At 39.6% G+C, this 26202-nt stretch overlaps 2 protein-coding genes across 6 annotated transcripts in view; one reads left to right on the top strand and one right to left on the bottom strand.

Annotated features, from left to right (window-relative positions):
* Positions 1-9: 9 nt before the first annotated feature.
* On the top strand, positions 10-13882 carry MKRN2 (makorin ring finger protein 2). 2 transcript variants are annotated; one of them, XM_032194176.1, is made up of 9 exons: positions 10-70; positions 231-359; positions 2018-2196; positions 3004-3308; positions 4585-4799; positions 6310-6420; positions 8616-8760; positions 9385-9540; positions 13824-13882. In XM_032194176.1, the coding sequence occupies exons 1-8, from the start codon at positions 45-47 to the stop codon at positions 9523-9525; spliced, it is 1251 nt and encodes a 416-aa protein (XP_032050067.1). In that variant the 5' UTR covers positions 10-44; the 3' UTR covers positions 9526-9540; positions 13824-13882. The 2 variants fall into 2 exon arrangements, with proteins under 2 accessions (XP_032050067.1, XP_032050066.1); XM_032194175.1 differs by lacking the exon at positions 13824-13882 and having other exon boundaries at positions 9385-10961.
* Positions 13287-26202, bottom strand: part of RAF1 (Raf-1 proto-oncogene, serine/threonine kinase) — a 46303-nt gene continuing 33387 nt past the window's right edge. For all 4 annotated transcript variants that reach the window (XM_032194171.1, XM_032194172.1, XM_032194173.1 and 1 more), the window contains 7 exons: positions 24881-24965; positions 23654-23830; positions 21965-22011; positions 20416-20534; positions 17213-17344; positions 15418-15552; positions 13287-14450 (listed from right to left, as the gene is read on the bottom strand). In XM_032194171.1, the coding sequence (XP_032050062.1) occupies positions 14310-14450; positions 15418-15552; positions 17213-17344; positions 20416-20534; positions 21965-22011; positions 23654-23830; positions 24881-24965 (836 nt within the window). In that variant the 3' untranslated portion in view covers positions 13287-14309. The remainder of the gene's footprint in view (positions 14451-15417; positions 15553-17212; positions 17345-20415; positions 20535-21964; positions 22012-23653; positions 23831-24880; positions 24966-26202) is intronic.

Genomic DNA, 26202 nt, shown 5'->3' with positions numbered 1-26202 from the left:
CGCCTCTTCCCCCGCGGCCCAGCGGAACCGGGGAGGCGGCGGCGATGAGCACCAAGCAGGTGACCTGCAGGTGAGCCGCGGGGCCCGGGGCAGCCCCTGCCCGACCGGGGCTCGGCGCCGGAGGGGGGCTCGGGCAGGGGCCGGGGGGACGCCCCCCGGGGGAGGTGGCGGCCGCCGCCGGGCTCGTCCCCACAAAATGGGTTCCTGAGCGCTGCGCTGCTTCCCCACAGGTACTACCTGCAAGGAGTGTGCCGGGAGGGGAGCAAGTGCCTGTTCTCGCACGACCTGGCCACCAGCAAGTCATCCACCATCTGCAAGTACTACCAGAAGGGACAGTGTGCCTACGGAGCGCGCTGCAGGTAACGGGCCGGCCTCCTGCGCTCCGAGGGACCGGGGGAAGCGGTGCGTGCCCTGGGCCTGACACCCCGGGGACACGAGGATCAGGAAGAGCCGGGGCTTTCTGAACAGCAAAAGGGATGAAATGCTGCGTTAAGCGATGATGAGCCCTGTCTCACACTGCTAAAACCGGCTCACGAATGCAGTGTTGTAGTTTGACAGTGTCCTAGCTTCAGGGATGATCCTATCCTGTAGAAACTCAGCTCCAGGTTTCCCATGTGTTCTCTCTCCGTTCTTATTACTATGAGAACTGCTAAATACAAAACCCAGAAGTTCAGGTGTGCAGCCTCACGAGGAATGGCACCTGGCAGTGCTTCGCTTCCCGTGTTACCGCGGTGGGCACTGGGCCTCGTTTCAGCAGCACTGTGCTGGGTTGCGTTGTGGAGCTCACAGCCGTGCTCCTGCAGATCCTAATGACAAATCTTGAGGACTTCCAGCTCTGTCTTAGAGCAAAGTGCATTTTTTTCATGTTCCCCTAGGTTTTGTGGGAAAAGTGAACAGCTTTGCACCCTTTCCTGCAGCCTTCTGGTTGAGGCTCCTTGAGACCTCCAGTAAGTGCTGTGTGGTGGTGAATGTTGTCACATCCCGCCAGCCCGGGGTCCTTCACAGCCAAATTCTGGCCACAGATAAGAAATGTGTGTTTGCACGTTCGCCTGACAGGAGCTGGAGGTTTCAGGGTGTTACTATGTTTGTAATAGCTTTGTTGCGATCCTTTCTTTGGCATTGTTAATGGTATCAGGCTTGGAGCAAGAAGCCAAACCTCAGTGAGCTGCCTGACTCCCATAAGCTGCTCAGATGGAGCTGGCCGTTTGTAACGCTGCTGCTGGCTGTGCTGCTCGCTGGGAGCACCTGGCACGCTGCGAGGAGCACAAGGACACCTGCAGCCTGTGCTGCTCTGCTCCAGCTGTTTGGGGACAGCTGAGGGCACGCGATGCACGTAACCTACTGACGTGTACGGCAAAACTGGGCGCTAAGTACAGGACCAGAAATGAGTGTGGAGAATATTTCTGTTCTCACCAGTAGCACTCTAGCATTCAGGTGTGCCTGTGGCTTAGCTGCACCGGTTGCTCCTGTTCTACTGCTAGGCATGTTTCCATTATTTTACCAGGTGTCTTGAATCCTTCCCTATCCTGCACACAAACACCACATCTCCTTGCTGCCTGTGGTGTGGCAGCATGGAGTCTTAAGTGTTGCTGCTTGGAAGGGGAAAACAAGATCAAAAAATGTCAGTCCTTACTGCACATCTTTTAATTTTGCTTCTCTGAGAAATGTCAGCAAACCTGTTTGTGTGGGGAGATGACGAAGATCTGATTTAATATGCACATGAATAATGTTCTTTCAGCTATGCTTGGTGTCTCTAGAGAAGAAAATCCAGGTGTGCGTTCAGAGGCATCTGTTTTCTGAGACTGAGAAACTTCTAGTCTGGCCTTGAAAGAGAGTCAACATTTCAGTCAACTTGTTAAAACAACCCTTTATTTTTATTTTTTTTTAAAGGTAGCTAAAGTAGCTATGCAGCTTTATTTTGTTACAAAAAGGACAGGGAAATGCATCGAGGGAGCTGTCCCTCTGCTGTGCCTCGGTTTAGCTTTCATACCAGTTATTTTGTCTGTTTCTCTCATAGATATGATCACACCAGGCTTCCTGCGTCAGGGGGTGCAGCAGCTCCTGTGCCACCTCCCCTCACGTCGGGAGCGCTGCACAGCCCTCGCCAGCCTCCCGAGCACAACGCGCCGGTAATCAAGAGCAAGCTGCGTGAGACTGGCAGACGGGAAAAGAAAACACTAGTGCTCCGGGACAGAAGTGAGTAGGGCTGGTTCTGTGCTCATCTTCAGTGATGTCATCCTCTGATCTTTATGGGAGTTGGGTATTTCTTCACCTTTTTTTTTTTTTTTTGTTACTTGAATTTCAGCTGGAGAGGGGTGCTGTAGGCCTTCCTAACTCATGAGTCCCCTTTCCTGTAAACACTTGTGCCTGTCAGTACCTTTCAGTGACAGCATTTAACTGACCTGCTTGTAACCTGGTGTTCCCTGAAAGGGGTTTATGGTCTGCAGTGGGTTTTTTGGTAGATAGGTTGGGAATATTGTTAAAATATCCCCACTCCTTTTGTGCATTTTGTTCTCAATGAGAGGGCATCTGAAATGGTGAGAAGCCTGGCTGCGTTGTGCCAGGGCACCACTCTGTGGAGGATTGTGTCAGTGCCTAGGAACACAAGCCCCAGAGGTGTCCCTCCATGCCTCACACCTAGGGACAGGAGCTGAGTCCCCCTGTTGCCAGCATGCTGTTCCTACCCCTTATCACAGTCGCACCAAACGAGCCAGTTGCCCCGATGTGAAATGGGAGGATTTTTTATCCTTTTTGTAAATAGAAGACAGCTCAAGAGACCGTGAAATTTGTCTTTTCAGTAAGTAGTTTGTGAAAATTCTTGCAGTTTGGGACCAAACTAGGCTTAAGGATGAGAAGATGTAATTGTGAAGGAATTTAAAACAAAAAACAAACAAACAAACAAACAAAAAAACTACTATTCCTTGAAAAGAAAGTACAGGAAGCTTCTTGAGTAGGTTTTGTGCATTGTCCTGTATCGTTCATACTGTGTTTCTTTTTCATAAGATCTGAGTGGCTTGAATGAAGAAAAGCAGAAGCCCAGTGCCACAAGTGATGTGGTGTGTTGCAGTGACAAAACTGATAACGTGGAAATGAAGCCCCATTCGTATCTGGAAGCTATTTGCAGTGGACTGGAAGATCCTGTGGCTGGAAGTTCCTGTGCTGATGGAGAGCAGTGGTGTCCTTACGCTGCAGCAGGAGCATGCCACTTTGGAGATCGCTGCCTTTACCTGCACGGAGACGTGTGTGAGATCTGTGGATTGCAAGTACTTCACCCTTTCGACCAAGAACAGAGGAAGGCTCATGAGATGGTAATAGTAACATGAAATTGCGTTGGATTTGGTTTGCTTGCTGCAAGAGTGGATTTGTTTGATCTAAAATCCAAAGGTGTTTTATGTAGAATAGCTTGTTGTTCCAAAGGGCTTCTGTTGTGCTGTTTTTCTGGCTGTACAGTGATCCTAACAGAGGTCTGTTTAAGTATCTAGGACTTAAATCGTAACCGCGGTGCAAGTAGCTTTATACAGCAACTTCATTTTTTCCCCTTTTCCTCCTTATGAGAAACTTGCCTGCAGTTCTGGGAGACCACAACACCCTAAAACTCTACCAGGAAAATGTCTTTCGGAGCTTACAAGAGGTCTCAGTGGTAGGCTGCTGTCTTAGAGCAACCACCCTGCTGGTCTGCCGAGTCGCCTCTTCAAATATCCCAGCTTGTTCAGGGTGGATTTCAGGGCAGTGTAAAACAGGGGCAGACTGAACGGAGTACAAAGATTTTGGAGATGAACTTCAAGTAGGAAGGACGGGGGGCCTGGATGAGGCATTGGCTGGGTGAGGAAGGCCTTAAGAGGCTGCTCTTCCCTGTCCCCAGATTTAGGTCAGAGCAGGTGAGGAACAGTTTTCATTTCAAGGCTGAGGAGGAGAAAGAGCAGAAGCTTCAGTGGTTGCTGAGTCATGGTCCCTCCACAGCCTGGAGTGGAATCTGAGGGGCCAGAGTCTCAGTTCTTGCACTCCCAGCAGATGCTGGCAAAACGTGCTGCTGTGGGAGTTCTCATCCCACATGCGGGCACAAGCACCAGCTCACCCTGTAGCGCTGTAAAAGTAAATCGGTTGATGGTCAGTACTGGGATACCCTGATGAGATGCTCTAGGAAAGCCCGTAATAAGGGACTAATCCCTTATCTAGGGTAAAGCTTAGTACCTGCTGAATGAAGAGGGTGGCTTTAATAACAAACAGGATAACATCTTGAGTGTGGTATCCATTCTGGACCCTGAATTAAATGGTATTTAGGAGTATTTGAAGCATTTCCTTGTGTGATAGCTGTTCCATGACAGATGCAGGCAGGTGTACATTGCGAGTGTTCAGGCAGCCTTACTTCTGATGCTTCTGAAGCTGCAGAGAACATCAGAGGGCTGAATTGTGTGATCGCCCTTGAAGTAATTAAAAATAAACAATGATTACGAAGGGTAGCAATGATGCTCTTAATCAGTGTACCTTGTGTTTCCTGTCAGATTTCTGTCATAGACACTTCTGTTTTACAAGGAACAGGCTGCTCTATGACTACAATAACCACTGACATCTCTCCTGTGACAGATGTGCATGGCAACATTCGAGCATGACATGGAGAAGGCCTTTGCCTTTCAGGCAAGTCAGGACAAAGTGTGCAGTATCTGCATGGAAGTGGTATATGAAAAACCGTCAGCCTCTGAGAGGAGGTTTGGGATCCTTTCCAACTGCAATCACACGTACTGTTTGTCCTGCATCCGGCAGTGGAGATGTGCCAAGCAGTTTGAGAATCCCATCATAAAGTAAGTTTGTGTTAACTAGACTGTGGCCTGTGTCAGTGAGATGGGCTCTGCGGTGTGCTTTGACTTGATTTGGAAATAAATGTGGTCATTCCTTAGCAGTAAATGTTAGCCTAGCCATTAATAAGATCTAAGCTCAGAAAATCCTGGTCTGAGTGCTGGGAAAGTGCAAGGCATCAGAGTATGTCTGTGAGATGAGAAGATCAACCTCCACGTCCAGGTAGGAGGCATCAGGTAAGTTTACTTGCAACTAAGTTTAAGTTTTGGTAAGTTTACTGCAGCTAAGCATGTTGGCCATTTTTAACTCAACCCTCTCTCACTGCATTGACCATATGGCAAAGTGCAGACATTCAGCTGCAGAATAGCTGAGTTGACTTCTGCCCCTGCTTCCTTCACAGGAACCTGCTTGCAAAACAGTAACTCCTTCCTATCTATGTGCTTAATTACTGCATTCTTCTCTCAAATATAGCTTACTCAAGCTAAACCTTCCGTTAATCACACATCTGTGTCTGAGTAAACGCCTTCATCTTCTAACTATGTAAAAAACATAATCTAAACAGATTCTTCCTTAGATGAAAGAATTTTAAACATCCAATTAGGGCAATTTCCTTTTCTTAGAATCTCTTTGAAAACTCTTTCGAGATATAAGCACACTGAGCAAGAGGAGGGAAATATTTTCAGTCTGCTGCCAAAGTCGACTTTCCTGGGCAACTTTCATTATGAATTCCATTGAAGTGAAAGTTGTCTCTGTACCTGCCTAATGAGCTATTCTGGTTACAACAGGGACTGTGGCTTTTTTGCAGAAACAGTGCTCTGGAATCAGGTTTGGGTGTGATTAGGCACTGATATAAATTCTCCAAAAATATTTTTTAAATTATTCACAATACTGAACATACCAGTTTTTGTATAGTTACTCTAAATGATGGACTTGGATAAGTTTCAAAAGCAATGCCTGCAGAGACACGAGGTGTTTTTATGGGACTTACAGGGAGGTACCAGGTAATAAAGGTTTTCCTAGGCTTGTTGGGGTACCAGAAGTTGCTTATTTAATTCTTGATCTTAGTTCCTAATGAATAAATCCATCTCGTGAAACCACTAAATGAACAACTCATCAGTGCTGTAGATTTCAGATCATATTTCAAAAGGCTTAGGGACAATCCTTTTCCTTTATTCTTCTGGTTTGGCTTTCTGCTGTATGGGAGCCGCAGCGCTTCCATAGCAGTTAGTTTATTTCTGTGTATCAGGCCTTTAGCTATGTTTCTTCAGGAAATACCTATCGCTTTTGTTCAAGTTTTGAAACAAATGCAAGGCAGCACAAGCCTGACCGTGCCATTTCGGATTATTTCAGTTGAAACAAGTAAGAAATGTGCTGTACTAACCCGTGAAGCTGTCTGATGCATCCGTGTGACAAACTGTCGCCCTTTCACTCAGGAGCCTGCAGTTTTGGGCTAATTTATTAAGTATTGCTTTCAGAAAGTAACAAAGCATTCCTTCCTTGTCTTGATCCATTAAGGTCTTGTCCAGAGTGCCGTGTGATATCAGAGTTTGTCATCCCTAGTGCGTACTGGGTAGAAGACCAGGAGAAGAAGAATGAGCTGATTGAAGCATTTAAGCAGGGAGTGGGGTAAGTTCATTAACCGTAGATATTACTTACATTGTCTTTAAGATACACTAAGACTTACTCAATTAAAATCCCTGTATTTTGATACTTAGGTGATTACAAACCATTCAGTAAATAACTCTGAATCTCTGTTAACGGCACACCGTTTTTATTTAGCTTAACTTTTCAGCTGTTGTGAAAGGGTCTGTTGTATTTATAGATCAGAAGTTGCTCAAACTCATTGTGCTCTGAAGGGTTGAGGCTTTGTCGTTTCACTTGCCAAAACTGGACTTGTACAGTTTCTGCTGATCCTTTGGATGTAATTGCCTGGAAGGCTGTCAGTTATGGAGAAAACAAATAAGGAAGGAAAGCTTGATTTTTGTGATAGTATCTTGATATATGGGCTTAAAATTTCACAAATCTTTTGTAATGGCTACTGGAAATGGAAAATACATCACTCCATTCCCTTTATTATCTAATAAAGATTTGCCTGGTGATTGGAGCACTGGGAGAGGTCTGCTAAAGTGTTGTTTTACAGCAGCTTTGCAAAGCTGTGCTTGCCTGGAGTATGTACAGGTCACTTAGTTCAGGGAACAATAAGGAACCATTAACTTATCTCATTGCTCACTCTTTTAAAGGGAAACAAGTAGATTTATGCTTGACCCAAATGAGTCATGACTATTTTGCTAAAGGTTGTGCAGCTTTATTTTGTGATATGCGCCAACTTTTAAAATTTGCACTTTGGATGGCAGAAAAAAATAGGTTTGATTTAAAGCTGTAGCTGTTTGGGAAGATTTGCCTTTGAAGTATTGTTACAACTTTTCAGCAGAATTGCTGAAAGCTGTACTACTCCATTAAATCTTTAATCCATTTTCAATCCAGCTTCTTGTTTTACCTTACAGTCAGGCAAAATACTTGAATAAAATTAATCACTTTACACTGAGGTTCTTGATACTGTTGGTTTTCAATACCCTATTGCTGGTGTGGTTTTTCACTTTAATCCTGAAGGACTTTGTGCTGAGCGTAGTAAGTTGTGCTCAATATCTTGGCGTAGGCAGTTTTTAAATGACTGCACGTTCTAAGTAAGGGAAGCTTTTGTTTTATTGGAATAGCGCCATCAGGTAGTGTTATGAGCTGGGTTTTGGTTTTGGCTTTTGCTTTTGTATTTTGAGAATACAAAAATGGTTTTTGCTTTAAGTGTTTGGCTAAGACTAATGTGTTGTACCTAAGCATCTCGGTACCAAAGTGGTCTTACAAGTACCTGCCTTGGCAGTCAGTTTAGCTTTGAGGATGTAATATTACACACAATGAGAAAATGTTAATAAAATGTTCACTGAAGGGGAGTCTGAGCTCAGAGCAGGGGGTCATCCCAGCACAAACCCATTCTGATTCATATGCCAGCACAGAAAAAAACAAGCCAAACTTAGAAAACTGGAAGTCACAGATCACTTGTGTTCTAACCCAAGACAAATTCCATTTTTAATGCACTGCCTGCTTTTTTTTTTTTTTTTTTTTTGTGGTGGTGTTTGTTTCTTGTTATTGTTGAGCTTTCTTCTCCCTTCAGTTGCTATTTGGGAGGCTGTGTTTAGGACTTAGGGCTCAGTTTTATCACTATTTGCATATTAAGTTTGCATACAAGTTCAGTTGCAATTTCTCTGTAGCTTCACCTTCATCTATTTTTCATGGTAGAACAACACAACAAACTCCACTCCATCCCTAGTAATGCCTTTATAAAAAAAAAAAAAAAAGTTATGTCACTAGAACAACTTAGTTGAACAACAAAGCTGATGGAAACTTAAATTGATACAGTATTGTCACAGAACTTCCAAAGGAGATGATGCGAGGAACTGGTTCATAAAAACTAAGCGGTAGAAAGCGATAGATTATGTTCATGGGAATGAGAACATACCTGTGCAGGACAGAGGGCATTCTTTGGACATCCTTCACTTTTAGTGTCTTAAGATTTTTTTCTTATTATTATTTTTTAACTGACGATGCTGCTCTTTTATGTATTTCTTTGTTCACCTTTAGTTTTCTTTCCCATCTATTTAACTGTTGCCAGTTAACACACCAAGAGTTTTGGTCTTAACAGTAGTACTGTTGGTTTTGTTTTTAACAGTAGTACTCTGAATATGATGAGATAATTAAACCATGGCAAATTAACTGTATCTGCTTCCAAACTCACTGAAGTTAATAACTCTCTCTTCTAATTGAATCAGAAAAAAACCCTGCAAGTACTTTGAACAAGGGAAAGGAACTTGTCCGTTTGGAGGAAAGTGTCTTTACCTTCATGCCTATCCAGATGGGACACGAGCTGAACCTGAAAAACCAAGGAAACAGCTCAGCTCTGAGGGGACTGTGCGGGTAAGGGAATACTCCAGTCAGTTGTAATTGAAAACACTTTTTGAATGTGAAGGGTACCACTTAAATGTGGTCCGTGTAATGCATGGCCTTAAGAGAAGAAAACATCCCCCAAATTTCCATGAGGGAAAAGTTTGAAGAGTTTGTTGTTGGGGAGAGAGGACACCTTTCATTTAATAACAAAAATTTATCTTTTTTAACCAGTGCTTCTCATTGCAAACCTCTCTACAAAGAAACAAACCAGGTAGAGCTTTCACCTATAGTACAATTAAAAACTACTCTCAGTTGCCTGCATGTAGCTATCACTGAGACCAGCTAAGATGGTTAAAGACTTCTCAGAAACTCATCGTGCCTTGGCCGCCATCCTGAATGGTCAAGACAGGCCTAATTATTTTAATAGTATTGAGATATTAGATACAGCTCATTAATGCTGCCCTGTCTGACAAACTATTATTTATACGGTAACACTAAAGAGACCAGTTGTCACTTAAATTAACAGCAAATATTGCTGTTTTAAGTATCAAGTTCAGCCTTTTTTTGTTTTTAAGGAGGACGGAGGACCAATAACGGAAAATACTTTAACTGAAGTATGTCAAGCTAAATAAGATATTTTTTTTTCTATTGCAGTTCTTCAATTCTGTTCGTCTGTGGGACTTTATTGAAGACAGAGAAAGTAGGACTGTGACCAGCACAGATGATCAAGTAACAGAACTTGGAGAACTTTTCATGCACCTTTCTGGGGCTGATGAGGATTCTGCTACTTCTTAATAAAGGCAACTAAAGGTGCACTCTTTGGTAGCAATCCAGCTATTTATTTAGCGATGGTTTTACTTATTACAGCACAGTTAGAATGAATGTGCCCTGTGATTTACTTGTGCAGTCCTGGTAAAGTTTTCAGATAGTTTTTTGTATGGCAACAGAAAAACTAAAATATATTTAAATAGTTAAACTGATTGCATGGAAAAAAATCCCTTAATACCAAGAGGATTCTCTTCCTCTTTGGCCTAACATATGCTGTCTTGTAAACTGAGTGGTAATGTTAAATATGGCTCTTCTCTTGCCGTTTAAAGCATAAGCTGTTAAAAACTGTTGCTAAAGCTGTTTAGGGTGCTTTTTTTTTCCCCGCTAAAAAATGTGTATCTACAAAAACCCACTAGGAATTATGATGAGCGTAGCTTCTCCTTTCTTACAGAAGGGATTTAAGAGCTAATACATTATACCTCAAAGTACTTAGAATTCAGAAAAAGCTTTCTGTATTCTTACAGCGAGTGTTTCAGGAATGGGACTGAAGACCATACAAGTTCGGTTCCTACCATTGTTTTAAAATAATCAAGTGTATAGTGGCAGGAAATGCCTCCTGGAGCACCTGCTGGAAAGCAAATACAATTGTGCTATATCCAGGCAGAGAGCAGTAGTACTAGTACTGGAGTTACAAACATACAGCTGAATTAATTTCACAGCACAAACTGGATATTGCACACTGCATAGTAAATAGATAACTTTCAGTATTAATTGCAATAGTAATTTTTTTTCCAAATGTATTTAACTTGAAGGGAAAACCTTGATTCAGGTTAAATGAAGTAGCCAAAATTAAATGAGGTAACTAAATAATTTTATATCAGTGATCTTACAGTTCATATCTGTACAACATTAAATAATTGTTTCTTTTGTGACTGAAATTAGTTTTAACCACTACTTATCTTAACTGTGTGGGGAGTAGACATTTAGCCTTTTCCATCTCCATGTGTTTCTAGGATTGAGACACATCCTTCTGAGTCTCAGCCCCATTTCCATGTACCTCCTGTCCTCAGTTGCAGCTGGCAGATGCTGTTACTGAAAGCACAGGGAGAAGCTCCAACATTTACTACTTTTAAGTGTGGCAGTTCTTTAGGAGGACTGTCTCCAGCTGCTGATTTGTCTTTTCTGATTAAGGGCAACACTGATAGAGGGCCGGAAAGTTATGTATTAAAACACATCTCTTCTGAGCCACTTGAATTGTTACTGAATTGTATTTTCTTTAAAAATTTAATTCATGTTTGAGTTGCAGAAGCTTTATGATTCACTATAAGTTCTGGTTTTTTAATTACACTTTGAGCAAAAGTAGTTTACAGTATGATTGTGCAGTTTGTAAGAGGTTATTTCTGCGAGGTCATTTGTATTAACTTTGCAGTTAAACTAAACTTTGGTCTGGACTATCTTTTAAATGGCTACTGAGCAATATTCTGAGTACAAGCAAAGTTTTTGGGTTTTGTTTTTTCCAAGCAAGTTCAGCATGCAATTTTAAAATGAAGTACAGGGCTAATTTTACTGATACCTTTATGATGAGACTGCATGGCCTTGAAAGGCTGCTCATCTGTAGAGAATATTTAAAGATAACCATTTCAGGAAACATGATTGACACAACAAAAATTGTTGTGACACAAAGTGTATTTAGAGGCATTTGTGCAAAAAACCTCTTGTCTCAGCATGACACCTCGAGCACTACTTTGATCTGAAACTAGAATCTGTGTCAGTGTCATAAAGCAAACAGCAGGAACCTTGATCTGGTATTCACAATTTTTTTAATAGTACCAGATTACTTACTCCAGGATTATCTGCTTCATCTGCTGTTTGGCATTTCTGGGTCAAAACTAAATCCGAGAAGCATGTGGGATAAAAGTACTAGTTTTCTGTAAGGGTTCCAACAGAAGAGGGAGAAATCCCATCTCTGCTGGCTAACCGTTCCCTCAAATTGAGCAAGCAAATGTTGCTCTCTGTTCTGATCTAGGAAAAGTAACTTTTGTGTATTTCCACACTAATTGTTAACAATGCTTACTGTGAAGTTAGTCCTTAGCTTGTAAACATGGATAACTACTTACCGTTCAGTTTCCTTTTTAAAACTGGCATTTGAAGGCACAAGTGATGGTCTTAATCTAGACATACAATATAATTCTTCATTACTGATTAACTACAGAGATGAAGAAAAGTAAGTACCTCTAAGAGCAATGCAGTTCTGTAAGATGAATATTCAAGAGCTCCAGCCCAGCCATACTTTCTACCCTAAAATAGTTAAACAGTTGCACCCTTTAGCCTCCCTGCTGGAGCTTTTTTTCAGCCATTCCTGCATTTTTTTTTTCCCAGAGATAAATATTTCAGTGGTTACATATACGGGGGGGGGGAGGGGAACAATGGAGAGGATATTCTTTACCTTAAAGTTAACCAAGACATGCCTGATTTACTTTGCTCCATGAAAACAAACTGGGAAAACAAAAATCTGAAATTTAAAGGTAACTTGTTTTTCAAAATTACCTAGGGATTACATAAAAGGAACTTTTAATGTAAGAGCAGTAAGACAAACTCAAACCTTTTTAAATTCTTCATTTTACAGCTTTCAAAATCTAATGCTATACCTAATACTGGTTCAAAATAATCCTCTTGCTTTTATCAAGAATGTTGTTTAGTTTTTCCAGAGACACATAACCAGTTTTTAAAAATTAGGAGTTAATGGTTCCTCTTTTGGAATTCAGTGCTAAGGTAAGAGCAGCTTTCCACTTCTTTTTATCATTTTTAAACTTTTTCAAATTCAACTGAAGGTAAAATGAGAGACAAAGGATATTTAGAGAGGGCTATGTTTAAATACCAAGAATATTAATAAAAAGCATGCAGAACTCTACAGGATTGTTTTCATCAGTCCTAAACATGAATTTTGTCATCATTCTCAATTGTAAGGGTGGAAATATTATTCCCTAGGCAATAATGTTATACTGATATTCTGAGGACAAAGTCTAAATATTTTTATGGTAGAACCTTTCTGGCTTACATACTTCAAATTCCTTTCCTTGATAATTGCTTTGTGTTGTTTTGTTTTTTTTTTTGCTTGCTGCAGATTAGAAGCTGAAATGTCTATTTTGACATTACAGGCAGTTACGAGTTGCATATGGAAAATGTCAAAATTCATGGCAAAACAAATCATCTCCATTTTGCCTAACAAATTTTAGAGGCAGCAGTTTAGCCTGAGATAAGTGGTTCCATTTCCTCACTAGACCTTGTATGTGGATACAAACCCCATACTTGCAAAGCACGTAAAATCCCAAGAATGGAAATTTGTCTTCCATTAATGAACATATTTGAAAATAATGCTATTTATGAGTAATTCTTTGTTTAAACCACCAATTTCTTGTCAACTGCACATCAGCCAAGAGAAAACACACACTACCTGAGCAAAAAAAGCTTACAGAAGATGGAACACAGAGCAAAAATGGTGCAGTGAAGTAGCTTGATAGTGTATCAGTACAGGTATGTTAAAAAGTAGATGCTGCTGAAAGATTATTACAGTAGAATAAAACCATATTGTAATGCAAGTGATCAGAAACTGATGGTTGTCATATCAAGTATGTTTTACCTGTTTTTACCATTTTTACTGGTACAGTAGTATCTGTCCTAAGAACTTCAAAAAGTTATTCTGTTGTTTTTTCTGAACTTTTCAGATCTACACGTCTGTGTCAGAACTATGGCTTACTATATTAAATGATGACATTGAATCTTAAACCTAAAATTTAATTTATTTTATTAAAATAAGATAATCAGAGGAACCTTGGCTTACAATAAATGCATTTTCTCAGGAGCAATAAAAACAAAATTAAAACCCAAATCAGCAAGAAAAACTGTGTATGCTCAGTTTCCTCTTGATAGTGCATCTCTGACAGCTTCAGATGGGATGAAAACAATGCTCATTTCGCAGAAGTATACTGATACTGTTAATTAGCCTTTTATCAGCCACAAAAGCCTGTCTTTCTGCACTTACCACCTCATTGGGCTGCAAGAAACAAGTCAATAGTACCAAAATAAGCTGCTTAAGTTACTCAAGATGACCATAGCAAGACTGGCTAGCTTCCTTCTCTGAGCAGTACAGTTTAGAATATACTCCATTCCTTTGCAAGAGTTTGTCTTCTATGTGCAAAACTATTGCAAAACTATTTCGTGTTGAATTAGCATTTTAACTTATTTCATTGGCTTGATGAAAGCTCTTAGGCAGGAGCTGATTTCCACAAAGTTTTTTGTTTTGTTTTGTTTTCCTCTTCCCTCAGTCTTGTTTGCAGATACCCATTTCCAGCAAAACTCCCCCGACTTGAAGCGGCAGATGGCCTGGGGCAATCAAAGAGCACCAAAACGCATTATCTTTCCTCAAATGCCAAGTCGAGCCATCCTTGCTGTAAAAAATACCAATTTATCAGCAGATTTAAATCAATCCAGAAACACTGCCGAAGAAACATCCATCTCCTCTGTGTATGGGAAAAATAAGGCTCAAGTGCATCTATTAAAAAAATAGTAATAGACCTCTTGATTTATAGTCTGTTAACTATCCCAGTAAAAGAAACTGTAGAAAAAGGCAATGTGGAGCTGTGTCCCTGCAGGATAAGAACTGCAGACATCCTTAGCAGCTTGCTCTTAAAACTGGGATGCGGATAATCCTGCTGGCACTGATCCTGTACACCGAGGCATTAAAAGCACAACTTCTGTTACTTCTGTTTCTTTCCCATCACTGGAGAGAATAAGGGAAGGGGCGCACGATCCTAAAAAACAGGTAGTCTTGTGGATGTTAATGTGCACGAATTTATGTCCTCTGTATGCGCTGCACGATGCAGAGATGGTTCAGAAGCACTCCGGTTGATTTTGGGTAAAGAATGTTGCAACAATTCAATGGAAGACAGTATCTGAGGGAAATGCACATAAAATGAAAAGAGACGTTAGAGCTGCATCTCCTTCTAATTAAGTCTTACACCTTTATTTGATAAGCACCTTCTCTGCTTTAAGCACCTCCTTAAGAACCACACTACGTTATGCAGAGACACTGTAAGGAATACTTTGGGAATGTGCCAGTGTGAGCAACTGAACTCTGCCGTACGTTTTTATTGCTACAGGGAGTCTCAGGAGAGGGGAGGATACGTCTCATTATTTCATTGATATTACAATCAATGTGCAAGCATAGGGAAAAGAGTTTTTCTTCTGCACAGGGAAAGAACTGCATCCTCTGCCTAATCATCTGTTTAGACAACCAAATTTAGAAAGAGGCTTTCAACAACCGAAGTTACACTTAAATGTAACAGCAAGATGTTTTTAAAACATCTGCTGTTACTCAGTTCCAGGTATTTAATGAGTACAAAAAAAGTCCCTTAATCATCCTCACAGTGACAGAACAAGGGTCAAGTATGCTTTGTAAAAATAACAAAAACTGGCGTGTGAATTTAAATCCCTTAGCAAGTTGTATTTGCTTGTACAGAGGGCAAGGAAAATTGGAACGGTCTCTTTTATTTCAGCGCAGAGTTAAGGGAAATTAACGTACAAACAAATTTATTTTTTTTTTGCTTCTCTCTGAAATGGTTCAGGTATTGAAAGCAAATTGTTCTAATGTCAGTCTAACACACCTTCAGTCAGCATGCATATAGTTTTTAATGATTTTGTACATAATTCCTTTAAATCAGAATTATAAACTGCACAAGGGAGCTGGGTTGCTAAAGGTACATGTGAATAAACACAAAAAGAGGAAGCATGCCGCACCTCATTCCTGCATCTACCTTCAGTTTCTAAACCAATGCTTGTGTCCATCTAGAATGTTTTGTGTGCTAATGGCTATTTATAAAATACTTTGAAACTGTTATCTGCAGAAAAACAAACACTTACTTGTGGAAACAAGGGTCTTTCTTCCCTAACTTTCTTCAAACAATCTGCTACAAGCCTCTTCATTGCTTTGGGGCAGTTCTTATACAATTTACTGAGGTCTGGAGAAGCATACCCTCGGCCAACCATGAAAATAATCTAGAAAAGAAGAACAAGTAAATAGCAGAAAACCAAAGCTGTAAAAGTTGTTTCACTGACTGAAAGCTCTAGTGTACCAAAATGATCAAACATGAGCACCACAGGCAAACACACCAGCACAGAAACAAGCACACCATGTAGATTTGTCCCAATTAGTTAACTGAAGAACATAATTAGAGTGACACTGTGGTTTATCATATTCCAAGCAGTGAAGGCACTGCTACAGTTAGAACAGAACAGCACATAGTACGTGCCACGGCAATTTCCTTGAGTTGAAGTCTGCAGGTGCCAAATGATCCTCGCTCAACTTGAGCAGTTACAAGCAGCCAGTTTGGCACAACAGCTTCACTGGTCAGTAGAGCTGCATTTTCAGGTATCTCAGTAAAATATATCTGCAACACCAGACATACAGCTATCAAGTGGAAAGGAGCTCATAATGAGCTGCAATTGCAGCATAAAGGAATAAAGGAAAAGAAGGTTGGTTTGTGTGGTGTTTATTGTGTGGTTTGTTTTTTCTTTGTTTTTTTTTTTGTTGTTGTTGTTGTTGTTGTTTTTTGTTTTTTTAAACAAACACTATGAAATAGTGTTGGAAAATGCATTTTTCTGTTTTAGTCCAAGTTAATGGATCTCCACTGAGATTCTATCCAATTTCCAGTAACCTTAATGGCTAACTGAAGTGCTGGTAAGCCTATTGACTTGTAAAACAGTGTAGGTTTTGTTGGTTAAAGGGGGGTTCGTTTGTTTGCAGTTGCCTTTTTTTTTTTTTGGGGGGGGGGGGGGGGTGAGAGGAAAGGGTGATTATTCTTTTGTTTTTAAGCAGGACTAATTGTGCTATTATTTCTTTTTCAAGTTATGTTAGCTCCAAAAAAAGTCCATATAAAGTTGCTAAAATAAGGTCAAATTCCCGAGGCTATATTCCGTCCTTCCCAAACAAACTTATCTGAGGGGTAAGTGTCACATGTTTTGTCATAGTACTGATCATTACAAAATTTCAATATGATGAATTAAAACACATTGCACTATCACAGTTTGTAGACAGCTTTTAAAATAACAACAAGTCTCTTCAACTGACCTGGTTTCTCCTGCTTGGAACAGATGATAAACAATAGGGGCAAAACCAGTGGTTTGTGTCCCCCCCAGCTCATTATTAGATCTTCATTTAACATAGCAAAGCAAACAAATAAACAAAACAACAAAAAAACTGAGGATCAGCAAAACAACAATCAAAAAGATCTAGGAGTTTTTAAGTTCATGCCCTTCGGGGGGAAAAAAAAAAAAAAAAAAAAAAAGGTTTCAATAATGAATTAACTCTACACTTGCTAAGCAAAAAAAAAAAAAAAAAAAAGCATTCATCTGAAGAGAACACAGTTGAGGTTTCAATCCCTAATGTGCCTCTTCAGCTGTTAACTGACTGGTAAGAATACAACCTCGTGGAGACTAAATCACAGGGCACTTAAAACATTTATAAACATTTTTTTTGTGGAGTAACTCATTATCAATATTTGAATATTCAACTACACAGATTTACTGCTGAAACAAATGATGTTGTAAACAACATTCCTATTGGTGTTTTGCATTTATCCTTATCTTACGTTTCTTTAGAAAAAGTCAAAAATCATGCCTAGAAATAAAGTGCAGTATTCTGAAGATTGCTTCTTACCTGATCTCGGTTGTTTATGTGGGAGTACGGCAACTCTCCTGTCATTAGTTCGTATAATACTATTCCATAGGAGTAGACATCTGACTGGAAACTAAACGGGTTACTGTCCTGCATCCGTATCACTTCTGGTGCCTTCAGAAGGAGAAAAGAAACAAATTAAAAGCATTAATGGAGTACTGAAAGTATGAATTAATTCAAAGTATTAACAAAGCTTTGAAACAGACAAGTGGAATGTACAATGGAAAGCAGAAGAGTTCAGAAATAATTAGTAAACAAAGGTAAAACTCAGATCGTGAAGTATCCTGAGTTCAGTGTTATTCTGCATCTTACAAATACACAGGCAGATACATATACACACAATTGAGTGTAAACAAAAAAAACAACACTTGAATTCAACAAGCATTTTGCCATTATATTTGCAATATATATTGGCTTTTTTTCTTTTATCTCTTACATAAAACTGCGAATGATTTTCTCACTGTCAGTTTTAAAGCAAGCATAGAGGTTAAAAGGGAAAGACACCTGCCTGACAAGAACACTATTTGTTGGGTAGGAAGTTCCAAAATATTACCTGCAAGTCAAAGCTGCACGCATGCAAATAATGGACTTAAAAAAAAAAAAATACAAAAAGAAGAACGCCTAAAGCTGCACTGCCTAAACCGTTCAGGTTCCTTGCAGCAGACTCGCTCCTGCGGCTCCAGAGAACTGCGCACTCAGCCCACACCCACAGGCACTGAGCCCCCTGGTTCTGCTGACAGCCAGGGCTGGGGAAGGAGGATGAGGAGGTCCCGTGCCAAGAGCCTTCTCCATCAGGCACGCTGCCTTGAGTTAGAAGAACTGCTCGATGCTCTCTTCCACCCAGAAGCATTCAAGCCCCTATCTCACACTTCAGGAAGTGTCAATGGCAATAGGCAGTTTGGCACAAGAACATTTTTCTGCTCCTCTCCTGAACTTACGAGAAAGTACTTCTGAAGAAAATAATTCAGGTAAGATGGATGCAAAAATAATACCAGTGGTTAGAGCACCTGCATGAAAAGAGACATTTTCCCTACCTGCTTCAAGACTATTTCCCAGGGCATTAATGTTACCAGTAGGCATTTCAAATGGACATGCAGTTTTGTTCTTCTGTTAACAGAACTCACATCCTTCCTCCAACAAAACCTAAATGCTCCCAGATTCTTTTCTGTTACTTTAAACATTTAACCACGTTCAATCTATCTGTCCATTAAAAACCCGTGAGCAGGCAAGTAAGAGGCCTAAATATAAAACTGTTATACAGACTAAATTGCTTGAAAAATTGATAATAAAACGTTTACACAAAATAAAAAATTGCATATATTGAAGATCATGGAAGAAATGCAAGAGCACTCTCATCTTTGCAAAGCAAAGTAACATTATGATGCTAAAAAAAAAATTAAAAAAAAATGTTGACTGATTTAGTGAAACAATGCATAAACCATCAAAGCATCTTTCTGGTTAACTAAGACTTTTTCCCCTGAAGAAGTCCCTCAGAATTACTGAACAAAGCACTACTTAAAAGTACCACAGCATGACAACAACTCAGATCATATCAACTTTCAAGGAAACCAAATTGATCTTCTTTCTATGTAATGACAAGTCAGCAAGATGGTCTATAACTGATTAAAATGACAAAACTGCAAAAAGCAAAAAATGCATTTTTTTCCTTCCAAGATGCTTTATGTATATAGGCATACTGTTACGTGCTAATTTTAAGTATCTTATGGAAGTTATAAGGAGCTTTGTTTAAATTGATTTCGTAACTTGGTTTCAGGTTCTTTGCGCATTTTCTGTCACAAACAAATGTTGGCCAAGTATCCTGGTATTCTTAATGAACACTTCCTGCCTTTTCTCAAAGTACAAATACCCAACTAACAATGAAGGCTGCTAGGAATTAGAAAAATAAAAATAAAAAGGAAAACCTGTTTCAAGTAACACCTGCAAGTCATTCAGCATTAAGGATCTGAAGATGTAGTATGTACAAACACGTCACACTCAGCAAGTCCTCTCTAACTGGTTAACACTTCTATGAAGCATATACCACAAGCGTTGCTACCTGGGAGCTACAAAATACTGTTAATTAAGCCACATTCTGAATCTAAATACATCACACAGTATTAACAAAAATGGGTCAAGTGAAACTTCAACAGCACATTTACGGAACATTGGTGCTAAACAAGACATCCTTGTATAATTTTAATGATGCTTTTTAACTTGGTAATTGGCACTGTTCAATTATTCCATTTGCTGGATTCAAGTCACATACCTGAAAAGTTGCTTGATTTTTTCCAAATGATTTTTGGAAGGAAAATTGTGGAACTGCCTTCTAGGTTCTTGCAGAAATGAAACATGAAGGCAATCACTGGGAAAGTCCTCTCAGACAAGGACTTTGCCATAACACTTCGAAAGAATCCCCCCAAACTTTCCAGCAGAATTTGAGAACTTCCACACGCAAACTCACGTTCACCCACAACGCTTCTGAGCTGCCTCAAAACTTCCTGCAGCAATCTCGTGCAAGGAAAGGACCAGCGGTGGGCCTCACAGCTCCATCTGGGTGCATATCAAGCATTGTACAAGCACCAAAGATGACTGGTGCTCCTCCCCACACTTCAAGGAGCACTTCCCATCCTGTGCCCAGCCACCTGACAAAGCTGCTGGATGTGTAACCAGCAAGTACACGAGGTGGGATATCACCGAGTCCATAGCGGGGCACAGGGGAAGAAGAGGCCACGATGAAGAACACAGATAAAGACAGCACCTCACCCAGCTCCCCAAAAGCCACTGTTAAGCAGATTAAAGGCTGCTGTTCTCCCGTGCAGAGAGCCCTTTGGGGGAAACGTAGGATGACTGCAGGAGAAAGACTCTCCTCTCCTCTTGGAACAACTCCTTGCAATTCCACCAACAGCTCTGTCTCTACCCTCTATGTTTAGAGCTCCAAAAATGCAAGAGGAAAACCTTTAGATTCACACGGTGAATGGTGTCTACTTTGGACAATCAAATACCTCAGCACTTCGTTCTTCAATTTTAACTTGTCCTACAACTGGAATAAATGTCTACACAGTACTAACAGCATACATCATCACTTAGATTTAAAGCTTTGTCCAAGATCTCGTGCTCAACAGACAAAACATACTTTAACAGAATGAAAGGAAACTATTCAAGAAGCAGCACAGTGTTTTGCTCACCATCCACAAGATTGAACCAGTGGGTTGTTCCACCTGTTGTGATCCACTCCACCTGGACTTTACAGTTGCCAGACCAAAGTCACCTATTTTCACTGTGAGTCCTTCATGAAGAAATATATCTGAACAGTTGTTAAAGAAATTCTGTAGAAAACTTGAGTAAATAATGCTGAATTTTCTGTCACGATTACAAAGCATCTGGTTAGGGTCCTCACAAATACAAGTCAACTATCCAGGAACAGTGCTGTTTTTTTCTTTTGCCTACTATGCGTTGCATCTTAGAGAAAAAGTAATTTTATGGCATCTGTATTTACAGAATTAACACTTAGGACCAAACAAGACTATATGTTTTAGTGTTACTTGTATATTTATCTTCTTTACAAGGTACTATAGAAATTAACTGTTGACATCAAATACAGGTACTTAAAGTAAATGCTGTCAAGAGACACAGAGGAACACCACAGAAGTCATCACAACAATAAAAAGAAAACTAAGAAAAAAAATATTGCAAAACAAATATCAAAATAAAATTATTTACATAAAGCCCTCTGGTGGATCCCCTGAAATTTAACCATGATCTAACTACTCCCACTGGAAAAATGCAGGTCTGCACTAGTTGTAACCTATCTGCTTAATAGGTTTGTCTGTAAAGATTGAGAGGCTAGAACTTTCTTTGGATTATTTTAAGAAGAAATACTTTTACAATTTCATTTAAGAATGTCTTAAATTTGAAAAGATGCTTTAGAAATATCATGACAGACAAAAGACTCATAGTTCAAGGTTACCATAATGAGGAATCACAAAGTCCTAACCTCCTATACACTAAATTCCTATATACTGAAGTGATTATTTTTCTAGCCTAACTGAAAAGGGAAATTCCTTAAACTATGGAACTACTGGATTTGACCTATCTTTTAATACCTTTGCAAAACATTCTGTTCACGTTAGGAAAGGAAGTTACCACCCATGTGCTAACTCAGTAAGTTCTCTTCTCAGCAATTTCAAAATCAGACATTTTCAAGGGTGAAAGAGATCAGTTCACAACATACTCTGTATGCATTACTAAATTCACATTTTTGAAAGAAATATATTGGTAAAAGGTCCCATTTTCTTGAGTTTAAATTAGGATTTTTGGCTTCATTTCTGCCAGTCATCTGAAAAGGTTTTAAGTTTACTAAAGATACAGAGGATACAGCGTGGGGCCAACGAGTGTACATATGCATTGGTATGCACATGCATCCCCCCCATCAAGTAGCACGTCCCTACAGTAACTTCCAGCTAACAGAGATACATTGCATAAATACCATTTAATTAAAATAAGACACTTCTGGAGCAGGCCTGCTGCATCTCTTTTTTCATCTTTATAACAACAGTTCAGTAAGCATGCACACACCTTCTATGCAAGTCCTTGCTAAACATATCTTCTCACTCATCCAGAGGAATTGCTCATTTTTAGTTCTATACATTTGAAACAGTTATTTCAAGCCTCCAGAAAATCCATGTTAACAACAAATCACTCACATTAAAGTGTGATTAAGTTAGGAAAGGATACTATTGGACTTCATGTCTCTGTGGATGATATTCTTCGCATGTAAGTAGCTACAAAAGAAAAAACAGAAAAGTGACATATTGGAGGCTGTTCGTATAAACTGGGTCTTTGGATTTACTGATAGGCACTGTCAGTTTACTACATACCACGTTCATAATCTCTTGCTTTAGTGAATTTACAGGATACAGATAGATTTACAGGAAAAAGAAACGTAGCAAGTGCTAGTCAACTACAAAGCTCCAGCATTACAGAAAGTGAAAGCCACGTAAATAAATCTCAAGAAGAGAAACAGCAGCATCGCTGTCGTGTAATGTAATAACGCCCTAGAGAATCTGATGCCATCCTCTTATTTGTGAAATTTGCATGCTCTGCTAAGGCTCACTTTTCACAAACTGTTTTAATCTGCAGTCATAATATATGTGCCTGGTTTGCTGGGTGTCAGACTGGAAACCTGGGTCCTGACTTACAAAACAGATGAGCACTGACAGCTTCAGCAAATGTCAGCATCTCCTATGCTATGAATACTCATTGATTGGTCTGAAACAAAACTGAGGTGGTTACTGTTTCTACTCAGACATCTATAGAACTTTTCCAAGATTTATCTGTGTGAGGGATCTGCCACTGGAGAATGAAAAGAGCCATCCCTTCATCTCACAGAATTACTGTCAATATTAATTAGTGCTTACCAAAGCACTGCAATGTTATGGTAACACTGTGTGGTGTTAAAATTATTATTTTTGAGAGGTCTAAGAAGTTTATTTTACCTAAAAGAACATTCCTTTCAACTAAAAGCTATCAGTCTGCGATTATTTCCAACCTCTTGCTTCTGAGGTATGATAATAGTGAGGTTGCCATTCCTACAGGCTCTACCAAGAGCCATCTCTCCATACTGTCACACCGACTCCTTGCTAAAACCATGGCAGTTAACAAGCTACTCGAGATGGCCAACCCTACCAAGTAGTTGGCCTTGTTAACAGGATGATTTTTTCCTTATTGCCTTTTTCCCCTCTAACAGCATATAGATCTTTGCAATCACTTGGCAAAGAACAGGGGAGCAGAGGGAGAGATGCTGTCCAATGTTCTTTCACTAAGATATAAGCTGCTGTCTGACCTGTCTTAAATTGTACTTGCATTATTATACACTCAGAGTCCCTATATTATCCAACAACAGGGGAAAAAAAGAAGGATCTTAATAATTCCAAGTTTAGAATATGATCTCATCTATTGCTTTTCAGTAAGACCTTAAGGTACGACCTAGATAAAATACAGAAACATTGACTCTTACTGGCTAGTGGTCTAACATGAATTAAGACAAGATTATCAGAAAAATCCTAGATGAAAGAAAGTGACAATGCATACAACAGTGCTGGATTAAGGCTGCACAAAATCTTTTTCATTTGAGTACTTAACTTTGCAGTCTTAACAGTCCTTTGACATGGATCAGAACGTAACCTTTTAGAACTATGTGGCAAAGATTTCATTAGTGTTTAAGAAGTTCTGAAATATGTAGATTCATCACAAATCTTCATTCACACGCTCTGTACACAGACACTAACTCCTGACTCAGTATATCAGCTGGATAGATTAAAGTCTCAGAGCAATAGCTCTAAGGTTGCATATTAAGGTTTGGGGAAGGAAAAGGAAAGGTAATTCCAAGAGATGAGAACAGACACCATTATTGATCCTACTCACTCCATTCCCTGTGCTGTCTGCCGAGCAATATCAATGAGCTGGAACATTTGGAACTTGGTCTCTTGAACATGCAGGTGTTTATACAGACTGCTTCCTTCACACCACTGTGTAACAATGGCCAGGTTATCTTTAGTCATGTAGCCCATAAAGAGCAAAATATTAACATGCCGAGTCTTCCTAATAGAAAGGAGCAGAAAAACAAATTAGTATCTTTACAAAAAGTATTTTCAAGTTCTTTTGAAAATGTATTCCCATCTGAAGGAACGTATATTTCAGCTTTCAAGTCCAAAAACAAACAGTTTAAGTAGAGACGTGTAAAGTTTGTTTTTAAAAATAATAAAAATATGCCACAGTCACTAATTTGTTTGCTTTTTTTTTTATTAGCTTATTTTCTTTTTAGATAAAATACTTCCCTTTAATTCCAAGGAAGTTATTTAAGAACAACATTTAAGAGAAAGAAGTCAAGAAAACTCAGGGTTTTTGAAATTAGTAACCAACAGTTACACTTGCAAGTGGTATTAGAATAAATGACTGAAATAATAAAAATCTCCCTGAAAGCTATGAAAAAGCGACAACTTAAAATATAAGACTGAATCCCAATAGGAAACTAAAGGGTTATTATAACCTGTAAAGGAGTTAACAGATGAAAAATACAGTTCCTATATATCCTAACAGGTTCAGTTGCAGGATTCAGTTTTAAAATTAGTTACTTCATTTCAGTATTAAAATTAGTTACTTTAATTTTAATTAGACATTACAATACCAGTATTTGAAAGCAGAATACATGGAAAGTTACATGGATCAGGGGAATTATTCCCATGGATACAAGGGAATTATGCTGCAATTTAGAAAAGGTACAGATTGAATATTCTACCTGGTGATGAGCATTATGGCAGAATTTGTTAATCTTCACCTGCTATTACATGCCAAATGTGACCTGAAGGACTATGGTTGTTAGTATTAGTTATCTGAAAAAAACAAATTTCAGATTTCAAATTTTCAAACAAATTTCAGTGAAGAACCACTGAGTTACTGCTGGTGTCTCACAGCTCTACAATAGTATTCAGGGGTTTCGCCATATGCTCTCTTTTCTGTTGTTTTTCTCTGGAGATCTGCTTTTTCTACCTATCAAACATAGAATATTGGGTAAGATGGCTTAAAGGAGAGGTAGTAGGTAAATACAGTGCCATCACATAACAAAACGTAGCAAACAAACTGTGAACTCACCTTAATACAGCCACTTCGTTTCTGAAAGCCTGGAACTGTTCTGGGGTTGGATCTACAACCTTTAGTATCTTCACGGCTACATCCCCTGAAAACACATTTACAGTAAAAATTATTTAAAATGCCTTTGTTTTCCAAAAATAATAAATAATGGTACTTTACGGTATATGCAAAATCCCTAGGTTGCGCACAGCACACCTCTAGTAATCTGTACATAGGTCAGGATTTTCCTGCAGACACTTGAACTTCTGTAGTACCACACAACTCATTTACCTGAATTTGAGAGCAATGAAAGCCATTAATTGTTCAACATGCTTCCCTTCTATTTTGTAACAGATATAGTTGGCTAGAACTATATGTATGCTTTTTTGCAGGATTTGAAGCTATTAAAATCTCAAATGGGTGCAGTCACAGCTGTTTCATAAGATGATCTTTTAGTGTAGCTGCATTCTCAGCATATTACTTCAAGCACAGTCACAACAGAGTCTCTTGGCTTCCAAACAGTACGCAAAGTCTCATCACTATCCTTTTTATATCCAGCTTTACCATATACGTGTGTGTGTATAAACTTTTATTTTTTTAGAATACATACGAACTCTGTTTATCCTAAAGCTGGATATTTATTTTTACTTATAAACATCTCAAGTCCCTGAATCTCAGGGTAGGGCCTGGGGGAACAAAGTCACTCCCATTGTAAAAAAAAAAAGTCAGGTTCAGGGCTATCTGAGACACCTGAACACACGTGTCCATGGGACCTGACAAGATGCATTCCAGGGTCCTCTGCTCTGCCAAGGCCCCACCTGGAGCACTGCATCCAGCTCTGGGCTCCCCGGTACGAGACATTGGTGAACCTGTGAGAGCACATCCAGAGGAGGAGCATAAAAATGATCCGAGGGTTGGAACACCTCCTTGTGAAGAAAAGCTGAAAGAGCTGGGGGCGTTTAGCCTAGGAAAGGCTTTAGGGAGACCTTACTGCAGCCTTTCAACAGGAAGATGGAGGAAGACTTTTTTATTATTATTATTTTCTGTTACCACATTGTGTAGTAACAGGAAAAGGGATGGCAGTTTTAAACTGCAAGAAGGTTCATTTACAATGAAAAAAAAATCTTCTAGAATTATATTGAGGGTGCTGAGACACTGAAACAGGTTGTCCAGATTTCTTGTGGTTGCCCCATCACTGGGAACATTCCAAGTCTGGCTGGACAAGGCTTTCAGCAACCCCATCTAGTGACAGCTGTCCCTTCCCAGGGACTAGGTGGCTTTGAAAGGTCCCTTCCAACCCAAACCGTTCCCTGATTTGTACATAAATTTCCCAGCTGCTAAGG

The sequence above is a fragment of the Aythya fuligula genome, chromosome 10 (genome assembly GCF_009819795.1).
Source record: "Aythya fuligula isolate bAytFul2 chromosome 10, bAytFul2.pri, whole genome shotgun sequence".
NCBI classification, from domain to species: Eukaryota; Metazoa; Chordata; class Aves; order Anseriformes; family Anatidae; genus Aythya; species Aythya fuligula.
Note: the sequence above shows the minus strand (reverse complement) of the source record. Positions and strands in the feature narration are given on the sequence as shown.

Bases quoted from the DNA above. Each gene is read 5' to 3' on its own strand.
- MKRN2 (XM_032194176.1), top strand. From the start codon at position 45: ATGAGCACCAAGCAGGTGACCTGCAG. The intron at 71-230 runs GTGAGCCGCGGG...GCTTCCCCACAG, and splicing joins ACCAAGCAGGTGACCTGCAG to GTACTACCTGCAAGGAGTGT. The intron at 360-2,017 runs GTAACGGGCCGG...TTTCTCTCATAG, and splicing joins GCCTACGGAGCGCGCTGCAG to ATATGATCACACCAGGCTTC.